Below are 13,329 nucleotides of genomic sequence, written 5' to 3'. Positions count from 1 at the left end.
TTGTTTGCCAAAGGAGGGGTAAAACTCTCTTCGGGGGCCCAAAAACCAACTCCTTAAAAGAACGATCCTAGCTGTTCCCAATTCCAATATTGTAGAGACCCGTTATAGCGCAAATTCTACTGTGCCGTACAACTGAATATTGCGAATTACAACTATTGGCCAACAGATTATTGACACCTGGCAAGAAGTAGAGCAAAAATTTGAAAGTGCACGGGCCTCCACCCTAGCTGGGACGATCAGTTGTCTAACAGACTACTGCAACAGAAAGAAGAGAAAATTCCAAGTAGATGGCGAAGGAACCACCACCACCCAAAGGCAATATGTTCCAAGTTGAAAGGAGGCAGGCTTCTCCATTTCACCAGCTTCTCAAAATCAATTAATTAGGTTACACCAAATAAAAGCACCAATTGAAAACATTATACTTTATATATTATAAAAAACTTGGGGGGAAACACGTTTTCGGTGAAATAGCTTCTTTTGTTTTTCTCTTCTTTTTTTTTTATTTTCATTTCCCCCTCTTTTTTTCTCATTCTTCAACATTTATTTAATTTATAAATTATTTTAATTTATTTTTATTACATTATGAAACTCTCAAACAAAAATCTTCACAATTAATTTATACTTAATTCTACTTGATTTTTCAAACATTTATTTTTGTTATTATATAATTAAAAAAAAATAATTAAAAAAAAATAAAAATTTTCAACTCAATATAATTCTTCACTTGAATCACATTCTTAGAAAGTTAAACTGCTAAACCTTAATCGAATTAATACATCACTATTTTAATATTAAAAAAAATAATTATATTATATCAAAACAATTCCCACACAAATTAATTTTAAATTGGAATGGTAAAATATCTGGTAAAAAGGTTTTAAAATTAACATTTAATAACAGTGTCAATATAGCTATTTCGCCGGGATATATTTTTAACGCGCAATAAACTTTAAAAATTCTAAATCATCAGTTCCCTACATGTGTTTCTCTCGTACATAAAAGAATGAAGTACAAATGATCAGTAGCATGTAGCCTTGGGGTGATTCAACTTTATCTCAGAAGGGCAAAGTACAGCCCTCTAATCATCAAAATCCTAAACAAACCCCTCATTCTGATTTTAAAGGCAACAAAATATTCTTACTTGCTTGGGATACACGTTCTCATCCCACACTTTATTAAGTAAAAAAAAACAAAATTAAATTAACAAATGTCAAAAATATATCAAGAAATTGAGCCACTGAGCATCTGGTTGTCCCTATCTTCACCAAACTGATAATCCTTGTAGACTTCGAGTAATAGTTCCCTACATGGTACAACGGCTCCAATCTTGATGCAAGCCAAGAAAGCACCTGAAAGCTTTCTATGAAGGCTATATACCTCATCTGGAGGTGGAGTGAGCCTGTGCCTTAGCATTGTTGCCCCAAGGTTTGACATACTGTGAGTGATATTAGAGGATCGGAAGTCATACCCGCCAGGATTAGAGAATGGCAGTCCCACGATAAAACCAGCCTGAACATGAGCGTCCAGCATTGCCTCTGATTCTTCTCCTGTGAGGAATCCAAGCCTTTTTGACATCTCAATCACAACATCTCTTTCACCATTTGCACAGGCTACAACCTGATCAAATATCCAGATCAAAGCCCTCAGCACATAAAACATTAAAGATAAATTAAAGTCCAAGCATGTTTACAAAAATGTCTTCTTTTTGGTACTTGAGTAATGAAAAGCTGAGAACCACCGCAAACAAACAAAAATAATAAGATGCTCCCCTACAATTATTTGAGTCGGCTTTTTATAATATTCGCTACTCTATGTCTAGGTAAATTTCCTGCTGAATAAACTACTGAGCCTGTTCTTGTTATATCAAAAGGTGAATTATCTACTGAACTTACTTCTTGTTCATCCATTAATTCTACTGTTAAGCTTCCGGTTACTGTACTGATTGTATCAGTTATATCTTTCTGAGTTCCTATTCTTATATTTCTTTCTTCATAATAATATAGATACTCTTCTTCAGTTACTTGTTTGTTTATAAATATCTGTCCGTCTAATTCCATTAATTCTTGTTCTGTTAAATTAGTCATTCCTGATTCTTTAGGAAAAGCTATTCTATCTGTTACTAAATGAATATGAGCCAAATTCATTTCTATATCTGTCTCTTGATCTGAATCTATATCTCTAGCTAGTGTCTTAGTATAGTCTGTAAACCTTACTGAAGTTTCTCCTCTATTATTTTTATAGGTTAAAGGTGACTGTGGTGCTAATATACTTTCTCTTTTTATAAAATCATCTAATTTCCATTCTAAACCGGCTAAATCTTCTGCACTACACTTGGTTGGTTTTATCATTTTTAAACCTTTATTTCCTAACATTTCTACTGCATCATCAACTCTCAAATCTGTATCTAGTATTACTACTTCTTCCCATTTTTCCTAGGAATCCAATACACAATAATAAATTATTGCCTTCGAATTGTTCAAATCCTTTAGTCTGAATTCCTATTTTTATATGATCTTTAAAGTCTTTCATATCTAATAAGAAATCTGGACTTCAACATAAGAATCCTCTGTTTTCATTCAAATCTAGCTCTTGATGGATCTTGCCATCTATCATCATAAATACATATCATTACCTTAGCTCCTAAATGTTTTCTAAACATACTTTTTAACTCCTATAGTTATCATTCCTAGATGCATTAGGTTATATTCTTCTCTTTTTAATTCTTTTCCTGTATCTGGCGAAATAAGATTGACATCTACTGTGTCATTACCACAGCAACTTATTGTTACTTCTCTATTATTCTTGTAAAACCCTGTTTTTATTGCAAAAGTACCTGGTGAACCATATAAAGCTCTAGCTCTCATGGTTCATAGCGTCTGATTTACAAAAGTATTATAATCTTGATCTACATCTACAACTTCGTCTAATTGAACATCTTCTCTTGTTCTATTTCTACTAAATTATATATCTATTATACCACCTTTACCACTTGTACTAGCCTCTGAAGTGTTGTGTCTATTTTCTTGTATAGTTCTACTAGTGCCGGTGAAGGGTCTAAAATTACTCATTTTGTGTCTGAAGTAAATCCTGGGATAATCTTATATTTGCTATCTTTAGGCTGTACTGCTATAAAATTCCAAGCTGGCTGGGTTTTAATCTTTTTAGGTCCTTTATCTGAAGAATCTATTTTAAAATTGTCTAACTCAGTAGATATTTCTGATATAGCTATGTCCTGTTTTTCTTTTAATCTCCTTTCTTGACTTTTAATGATTTCTGCTAACGTTCTTTCTGATTCTTCTTTTTCACTTAGCCTAGTTGTTAGTCTTTTGATAGTGTTTAGTAATTCTGAATTATCAGTTGTTATTTCTTTACCTTTACTATTATTTTTTACTTCTTTTTCAATATTAACAACTCTGTTTTCTAATAGTGAAATTCTAGCTCCTAATTTGATTACTAATTCTGATAATTCTAATATTAAGGCCTGAATAGTATTATTCTGTTTCATCTGAATTTTATCTCCTTTAGAAGTTGGCTCGTAAGATGTGAATCCTTCTGGGCCCTGTAAATTTTTGCTTTTAGCAAAGCTCTTTGATATTCTGGTCTGTTTTCTACTCCGCTCATGAAAGTGCTATTTCTTTAATATTTGGGGCTATAACCTTAATCTCATCTTTAAACTTATCTGTTGGTGATTTTATATTTCTTAAAAAAATTTCAGATTCTAACTCTATATCGTTTGGCTTCTGATTTATTTTATCTATTAATCTAGTTAACTTCTCTGTTGTAGGGATTTTTTCTAAATTAAAGTTCTTCTTAAGATTAGATATAGCTCTGTTTTGATCTACTAGCTGTTCTTTAATATAATCAAAATGTTCTGCTAAATCTTTAAACTTATTTTTATACTCTTTTTTAAATTGATTAAATTCTTCTGTGAATTTCTTTTTTTTTTTGTTTTCTAATTTTACTCCTAGATTTATAATCGAATCTACTACTGTGTTTAGATGCTTATGTTCTTTAATGTGAAAATAATGATTAAAGCCTAGATCTAAAAAATTGCACTTTATATTGAACTCTTTTCGATCACTTAACTTGTATTTTCTGTTATCTGGTAATTCTAAACTAAGATAATCTAATCTTTCTAATTTCTTTGCACTATTATTGGCTATTGTATCTTCTTTTAATTTTAGCTTTAAATTAATAATTTATTCTTTTGAACTAATCTTGTTTGTCCAAGAATCGAAAGGATTACCATTCTTAAGTAGTCATCAACAAATCTTTTAGGATAATCTCGAGCTGCTCCAAAGTCAATGAGATTGATGGTGTTTGTTGCCTCATCATACAAGAAATTACTCCAGTTAGGATCAGTCTGCATAAGAAAAGTGCAACACAAGTAAAGGTGACTACCAGATCAATGTGAAATGAACCAAAAAGATGCAAGGATATTTGCATGCTTGGAGAGAGCACACTTCATAAAGAAGATCAAATGCAAGTACTCAAAAAATTTGTAAGGTAAAAACAGGGGCCTGCCTGCATGAAGCGGAAGACAAACAATTCCATCAATGTGAGTTCTAGCAACTTTCTCCCAACATAATTACGAGTTTCTTGGTTCAGTGATGCTACTTTATCAATTGGAATTCCTGTAGCAAGGACAAACATTGCATTAAAAGATGACCAAAACCAAAGTTTCATGATCTACAGAGAAACACGGGTGCACACTCAAGCGCACGCACAGTCTACATTATATTGTAGGAAAGCTACCATAGCTTTCTTTTTTGAAAAAAAAAAAAAAGCAAAGAATAGTTATATGCTAATGTTAACACAAACCATGATAAGAACTAAGAAGAATTGGTTGTGCTAGTCAATTCTGTATACATATTATACAGCTAGAAGATTGTTAAAAGTGATAAAAGGATTATCTTTGGGCTAAATCTATTCATGCTTCTAGAAAATTTTAAGTTAAGGTTCCAACGCCATTGCAAATCTAAATTGATGGCCACAACCACTTCAACCAAAAATCAGCTTTTTACATGAACCTTTTGCTCATCAAATGTCGTACTTTTATAGCAGCAGTCCAAGAGTATCTTGAAATGTACATTCATAAGTAATATTCTAGATAAAGAAAGGATAGAAAAATGGAGTACCAAGTCATAAAACAAGATTTTCAAAGGTGAAAAGCATGATAAATCTAAGACATGAAGAATGACCAATCATTCATGTGCATGAAACCATCAGAAACTCTCGCAAGTGGACATTTACAGTGTGATAAATTTGTTAATAACCTTAGCTTTCAAGGTTAAATTAGAACAGCATATTTATGCAGGAAAGTAACACAAAATACTCAGCAATTACCAGAAACAAACTCGGTACTTAAGACTCTTTTACATGAAAGATCATCCACAACCAATGGAACATAAAAGCCCTCAGCATCAGATAGCAGACTACGGAACTGTTTCTGATTGGCGGCCTCCAACTCATAGTCACATTCTCGAGACAGTTCTACTTTTGCCACCTTCAAAGAACGGCAAAAGGAAAATTAGCATCCAATCCCAACAGTACAACATAGCTTTACAACTACAGTCAATAATTAACCAGTTTTTGCAGCAAGGAGCGATGGATAGCACCAAAGCATACACCAAAGACAAGATAAAAGGCACGATTGGTAGCTGATCAAACAACCATAAGACAGGCTCTATTTTGAATCTCACTAATTAAGGACTAAAAACCACTCGGTAGCATGTAGTGGCAATCCTAATACAGTAATGCAAATCCACGGGAAAATATGAATACCTTTATAGCTCTGTCAAGAAATAGTCCTTTTGGAATCAGGTTTGTATAATCTAAAAGAAGTTTCACATTCTCAATGTCGCTCTCAATACTATCTGCAACACCAGGGTACTGAATTTTCATTGCGACCTCCATACCATCCTTTGTCGCTTTGTGCACCTATAATCATTAACAATAATTAAGCCACAATAAGAGTATGAAGCATGAAAACGCATGTGGGGAAGATATATAAGTTTACATAATAAAATAAATATCATATAACATATTTAAAAAAGCTTCTAAAAGGATTCTATAAATTAGAGACAAGCGTTTCAAATATGAATAACAGAAATGTAAACTGGAAAAACAAGAGAAAAGGTGGGGAAGAAAGGACAAAATCAGCTTATGAGGTCATAAAATTCATAGAGAATAAGAATTTAAGCTGTATGCTTCAAAAGTTTCACATAATTATAAGTACGAACATAAAAATCCAATAGTTTAAATAATAACAATTAAATGAATATTCACATCTTAGTTGGAAAATCAAACTGAAGCAGGAAAAAACAACAAAGTACTGAACTGTTTGCGTAGCACAACAGTGTAGAGCAGCCCAACTGGATATAAGGCATTGTATGTGCCATTTGGAATTACGTTCCAAATGGGGTTTCATGAAAATTTGAAATTTTTGTTTTTGCTTGAAATTAAATTTTTTTATGTTTTCGGATCGTTCTAGTATGCTCCTGTTAAAAATAGTTTTTTAAAAAATAAAAAATATTATTTTGATGCATTTCCGAGCGAAAAGCAACTGCTATCACCCTCTTAAACACCCCCATAGTTGGTTTAAAAAACGCTTCTAAACAATAGCCGGTCTGTCTCAATTTGAAAAGACACATAAAGGTCAAAGAAAAAATGAATGGAATGCCAGGGCCAAGAGTCAACTGCTATTGATTGAACATAAAAATGAGATATGTAGCTAGAATGCTTCACCTGGCCTATACTTGCAGCAGCAATTGGTTCATAATCAAAACTAGTTAACTTGGTTGACCAGTCAGCACCCAACTCAGCATCCAAAACTTGATTCAGCTGGCTCTTGGGCATCACATCTGCACCTTGACGTACAATATCTAAAGCAGCCAAGATCTATAAAAGGTAGAAGAAATCAAATATATAATTGAAGGAAAAATACGTCAACAAAAAGTTAGTCAACAGTTTGGAAGCCATAGTCAAGACAAATGATGATCCGTTGTTTCCTTTCTTTTCTTTTCTTTTTTTTTTCGAAAAACACCTTCTCTAAGCTGGGGCAGTAAAAGTAGAGCCAAAAAAGCTTTAATAAAGCAATTATACTATTACTCTTGCTCTATTTTGCAGCTTAAACAAATATTCTTCAGCAATGCCAGAAATCTCAGCAAACGACAGTCTCCCATAGAAGAGAAGTTAGCACCTCCAAGATAAGGAAGGGATGACATTTTATTATCAATTTATGAGTACCAATTCAAGATACCCCATATAGCTACTCCTTAGATGAGTTTCTATGACTCATGAATTCAAACCTTCAGATAAAAAGTTGGAATGCAAGATTTACAATTTTGAGAATTTAGAGCCACGAGGACTCCTCAGCAATGCACCTGAGGTGCGCAAACATGACATCCTGCTATCTAAATAAACAAATGAAATAGATAAGCGAATAGACTGAGCATACCGGAGCAGGAACAAGAGATTCGTCCTGTATGCTCAGCATTTGTCCTATCTTGAGCGCAGCTCCACGCATTCTGCATAATGCAAGAGCCAGGCGTTCTGCATTCTTATCGGACAAAAATGGAGAATAAGCAGATTGTTTGTCTTGTGAACTTGGTGTACCAAAGGCAAGTCTCTTTGCAGATTCCTGAACTGTTCCCCATGCAAGCCCGGCTCCTAGACCAGCAAACCTTTAGAAGTTATAGGATATAAGTTAAACATAGACTCCATTATTCATGTCATTAACTTATAATTTGTTGAATCATCAAGACTAATGCTCTATTATCCTCTACTAAATTGAGCCAATATGTGAATTAACATATCATCATCAAGTTTTGATTTCCAAATATATTGGAAAATGTTATATATAAACTTTACTGGTGTGCATATGCCATTAATTCAATCTCAGCCAAATTATATATATATATAAAGCAAATAATACAAAAGAATGAATTTCAATCGATAATAATAATTAAAAAAAAAAACTACTCACCCAAGCGCTCTTGTAAACGGACTGGAAGGAACTCTCCTCTCCCGAGGCTTCCTCCTCTTTACCACTGGCGGCGCCGCCACGGTTTCCGCCGGTGCCACAGCCACCTCTCCAGCACCTGCATGGCCTTTATTATCTCTATCCAAATCACCAATTTCCTCCTGTGAAATTCGTTTCTCCTCTAAAATCTTGTCTTGAAAAGAAACTGAAGGAGTCACGACACCATCACTGGCGCTGCTTTCCTTTCCGTTGTCGCCAATTGGCAGCTGCGATTCAGCTGGGGTTGCTTCTGCTGCCAAGTCAGGTGAATTGTTGAAATAAGCGACGGATCCATTGTGCCTGGGAGGCGAAAACTCGCGTACTTTCCCTTTAGTGAGGCCCGATAGATCGGTGACGGAGACTAGCGCTTTCTTAGCGGTGGAGGCTATTAGGGTTTCGAAATCTCCAGTTTCGAGAGCTTTGGAGCGTTTGGCAATTTCCTTGGCTACTAGAGAAATGCCGCTCAGCAGTCTTCCTATGTGATTAAACGAACTCATTGCATGGCGCCCTGTAGATTTGGTTTTCGGTTAAATTGTTTTCACCTTTATCCGATTATTGTTGTTAGTAGTGCAATCAAATCAATCGATCAGTCAACACTAAATTTTAGAGCGAAAGCTTTTGGTTACGCGAGCGAGAGGGAGAGAGGCTACGTGGTACTCGTCCCTTCCATGAGTTTGGGGAGAAAGCAAAGGAAAAGTCGATCGGTTAGAAGTTGAAAAGCAAAGCCTGCTAACGCACAGGCAGAGACCAAATTGGATTTGGAAACCAGGCCATCCAAGAGGGAAGTCACACGTGATGACGTCCCAAAGCCGAAGGGACACATGGCCCGAAAGTCTTCTTGCAAATGTTTTAGGTTTGTCAGTGACCACGAGGCCTGAGTAAGAAGATTGTGTGGATTGCAGCCCAGCTGCAAATATACGGGCTATAACTGCTAGCTGTATATTTATTTGCATTTTGTTTATTTTACTTTGTAACAGCCCATAAACCAAAAAAAAAAACAAATGTCTCCTCGTTTATTGTATTGTAATAAATAGGTGATGCAGGGTCAAGTTTTTTCTAATATAAAAAAATATCTAGAATTTTTTAATACATGAAAAAAATCAAAGACTTGAATCATTAACTTGATTAGATTATATAAGTTTAGTTAATTTAATAATATAATTAAAAATACATTACCAATAAATAGAGTGAATAAAAAAATTTGGTGATAATTAACTATAAAAATAAATTGTCAATATCATATTCGAGTAGAAAATAAAGAAAAATTCAGTAGAGACTCATCGTAACTCTATCGTGACACCATAAGAGGTTGCACTCATCTTCTGAGCAACGATCCGTAAAGCAAATCAAATAAAAATAGCATGAAATAAGCATCCTATACTTATATTTAATTAATTAGTTTGATTTAAATAAAAAAATAAATTTATTTTTCAAAAAAAATGGTAAATTTTACAAAGAACAACAAAAAAAAAATCCAAGATAACCTAAGTAATTTTTAGAATTAGTGAAAATCTTATAGAAAGCAAATAAAAAAATTACGGAACAGCTCAATCTCCAATTAAATAAATACTGAATGATAAAACTAAAAAAAAAACATGAGCTTATAAAAGGAAAAAAAACACCAAGCAAACCCGAGAAAATCTCTTAAACTTAAGTTAACCTTCCAAACTCGCAACCAATAAAATCATAAACCCTGACTCAATAAAAAATCTCAATTTTCAACCAATTTAAAGTTGAAGGGTAAAATAAAATAAACAATATCAATTAAAATTTTTTGCTGAAGTAAAAAAAAACAATAAAAAAATGAAGCTCAAATCTGATAGGAAAAAAAACTAAAGTATGATGAAATAATAAAAAAAACTATTTTTAAAAATTATCTCTAGTAAAACAAATAGTAATCAAAATAATCTTGAGCAATTTAACATATGAAAGAAATTGAAGTAGTATGAAATTGAAAAAAATCCAAATTTATAAATTATTTTATATAAAATAAATAGTAATAAAAAAAACATGAACCAAATATGAAAGAAAAACCAATTGAAAGGCTTCTTTAAATTTTTAGAGGCTAGACGTGAAAATTAAGAAGAAGAAAGAAAAACAAAAGGGAAACAAAGGTCACTAACATCAAAATAAAGATTAATAAGTCAAACAACAACCTAGAAAATAAAGGGCTACCAAGATTATTCCAACACCGTCTAAGGAGAAAGAGGGTGTCAAGATGATTCTAACACCACCTAGAGATTAAGAGGTTGTCGATATGATTCTAACATCACCTAGGGTGGGATGGGCTTCGTCATTGTATGACACCTTATGCATCGTCCAAAGATGGCTAAGGCTCTCCACATGCTAACTAGTGTCTTCTTGTTTTTGTTTTAAAATTATATTTATATTTGTTAAAATATTAAATTGTTCATTAATTAGCTTGATTATAACTAAGAAGCTAGGATAAAAATATGAAAAAAACCTCTTGGCATAAATTTTAAAATTTTTGCTTTGAAAGGTAATTTAGTCATTACAATATACTATAAAAATATGAAAAGATCGATTTATCTCTGACCAATATAATAATAATTAATGGAACTTATAAAAAAATCATATTATCTCTAGCAACTAGTTTAATAAATTTTTATTGGAAGGAAAAATTTATCATTGCATAGTTTTAATTTACAATGCAATGAGTTTGGATATACCGTGAGACCTTAATCTAAAAGTTTTTTAAAATTTTAATTTGTTCTACTTTAATATAAAAAAAATTAGAGAAAACTAAAGTAGAAAAGAAGAAACCAACAACCAAAACGCTCACTAAGCCCAACAAACTTAAAACATTATTAGCCAACACATTTTTATTCCTTTAATATTTATCTTAAAACATTAATCAAATACAATTTAAAACAAAGAAAATTATTATTAGCCACTTCCGATTCAGAGCTAGCTTCTCCACTAGCAAAAAAAAAAGATTTATTGTGATAACTATTTGTGAGTTGTGTTTTTTTTGTGAGAGGACAATGAATCATAAACATCAAATAATTTCTCATCATTTTGATTAAAATAACAGGAAAATCATCTTCAGATTTCCCTTATGTTTGTATTAGAAAGGAAGATAAATATGTATGAAAAACAATTTGGTCAAATTTGACTATATATTTTCAAATTTAACTAAACTCAATCCAATTAAACTAAATCATGTTATATTTTAAGATAATTACCAATTAAAATTTATTTAAGAATTAGAAAATTAATATGTTTTCAATAAAAATTGAGAGATAAAAATAATTCAAACAATAATTAGTCATTATAATTTTTCAAAATATATAATAAATAAAAAAATGTTTTTTTTTAAATTAAGCTTTTGAACATTTTTAAGAAATAAAAAACAAATCAAAATGCTTAAAAAAATTAAAAAGTACTTTGACATTAAGTGATGTAGGCCAAAGCTAAAGATAACAATTAAATAAAGAACACAAAACTTTTAAATGAACGAAAAGAGCTATAAATATGAGCCTCAAATTCACAAAAAAGCATAAAATCCAAAATAAGCAAGAAATCTAAAAATAATAATGAAAAACATTAAAACTGCCAAAATCGAGGAGGTCTCGACAAGATTTTTTATATGAAAAGATCTGACAGTCCGCATATCGACATAGTAGCTAATATAGGGAAAACGGCCTCCAAAAACTCCTATAAAAACCCGAGAATGATCCAACAATTAGATCAAAAGTTATGATATTTTTGAGTTGTTATTCTAGCTTGACGCGACCAAACATCCTCTTGGGTCTTGACATATCTCAATGGTCCATAAATGCATCTGTTAAGCCATCCATGTAATTTGTTTCTGACAGATCATCATCTAGTTGTGGCAAACTCACACTTGATGACTCAAAATCACATTTTATCGCAAACCCAACTACATCATTAAGTTTCTTTTAAAATTTTAAATAACTAAAAATGATTTAAATTTCTAAAAAAAAAAAAAAAACTCTTATCAAGTTTTTTGGAATTTCTTTTCTTTCTTAAACATTTTAGAAAGCTTAGTTTGTATATATATATATACTCTTAAAAATTTTAAGGATTTTAACAACCAATATTTTTAGCACTTTTTTTATTTTTTAAAAATGGAAAGAGTATTCTTAAATAAAATATTACTTTTTATCAAATATTGTCTATGACTTTTCTTTGTTTTAGAAAAAGAGTTTGAGAAAAAGAACTTCTCAAACATTTTTAAGGATTTTAATTGGTATTCATAAATATAATTGAATGAACTAAATTTAATTTGATAATATAGGATAAAAGTTGATCAAATCTTTTTATAAGGATTTATTTGGTAAATTGATACATACACACGCAAGGACAAATTTGAGGGTTTTTTTTTTCAAAATGAGAGCTCTAAAGTGCAAGCTCAAGCTCAACTCCAAGATTATGTTTGTCAAGAAAAATAATTGTTTTTGTTAATAATAATAATAATAATAGGAGGAGGAGGAGGATTGCAACACTTCCAAAACAGAATCGGAATCCTTTACTTTGTCCTGCCATTGATTTGCCCCACACTTCGAATGCCAAAACATTTGTTCAAACCTCTCTTGTAGCTTCTTGCAAACCAAGAAAAACCAAACGCACGATTATTATTAGCCACGTAAAAGAGCACTGATTCTTATTGTTTTATTATTTTCATTGGCACTTCCACCAGATAATGGATTTAATTAGCATTTAGCTAGTCACCTTCTTAGCCAAGATATGTAATTAAAAAGTTATTAAATATTTAGAATAAGTGCTTGATCTGAAGAACTCCAGGCTTAATTTCTAAAATCTGTGCAGCTGCTCGGAGTTATGGACGGGATTTTGCTTTTAAATTCCGAACCAAGCCCTGTAATCTATATTAATGTGCGAAGTGGGTTAAGGGGGCACTTGGGAAGTCTCAAAAAGCACTCGCAAAATCCAAGACAATGACAGGTAACAGAAAGATGGAAGATGATCCATGATCCATGACTGTTAACTAATTCAGAGTTGTTCGAAGGAAAATCAAATATGCTTACCACCTCAGACTTTGTAAGTGCCATCTCCCTCATTCCTCATGTTGGTGGGTCATCCATGCAATTCTACATAAATAGTCCCATTCACCTGCTGCTGTAATGCGCGTCGGACCTGTTTTATTTTCCATTCCGGTACTATTTGAGGATGGTTTTTGCTGCTCTGTGATGATTTCTTGTCCAATTATTGCCCACTACTAAGTTCGGAGCTACTATTTTATTTCGCATTATTATGTGGTTAATATTGATGCACCAAACTCATTGCTTTCACCATAATCTATA

At 32.2% G+C, this 13,329-nt stretch overlaps 1 protein-coding gene across 1 annotated transcript; it reads right to left on the bottom strand.

Annotated features, from left to right (window-relative positions):
* Window positions 1-927: 927 nt before the first annotated feature.
* LOC133692625 (protein ABC transporter 1, mitochondrial) lies at window positions 928-8,747 on the bottom strand. Its single transcript, XM_062113702.1, has 8 exons — window positions 7,988-8,747; window positions 7,460-7,685; window positions 6,748-6,900; window positions 5,785-5,940; window positions 5,347-5,506; window positions 4,525-4,634; window positions 4,247-4,363; window positions 928-1,617 (listed from the first exon to the last, which is right to left on the bottom strand). The coding sequence occupies exons 1-8, from the start codon at window positions 8,518-8,520 to the stop codon at window positions 1,222-1,224; spliced, it is 1,851 nt and encodes a 616-aa protein (XP_061969686.1). The 5' UTR covers window positions 8,521-8,747; the 3' UTR covers window positions 928-1,221.
* Window positions 8,748-13,329: the final 4,582 nt, after the last annotated feature.

This window comes from Populus nigra, chromosome 4 (assembly GCF_951802175.1).
Source record: "Populus nigra chromosome 4, ddPopNigr1.1, whole genome shotgun sequence".
NCBI lineage: Eukaryota > Viridiplantae > Streptophyta > Magnoliopsida > Malpighiales > Salicaceae > Populus > Populus nigra.
Note: the sequence above shows the minus strand (reverse complement) of the source record. Positions and strands in the feature narration are given on the sequence as shown.

Coding starts and splice junctions, on each gene's coding strand:
- LOC133692625 (XM_062113702.1), bottom strand. CDS start 8,520: ATGAGTTCGTTTAATCACATAGGAAGACTGCTGAGCGGCATTTCTCTA. Junction 5,507..5,784: donor TTCTTGACAGAGCTATAAAG/GTATTCATATTT, acceptor CGTTCTTTGAAG/GTGGCAAAAGTAGAACTGTC. Junction 4,635..5,346: donor AAGTACCGAGTTTGTTTCTG/GTAATTGCTGAG, acceptor TCCTTGCTACAG/GAATTCCAATTGATAAAGTA.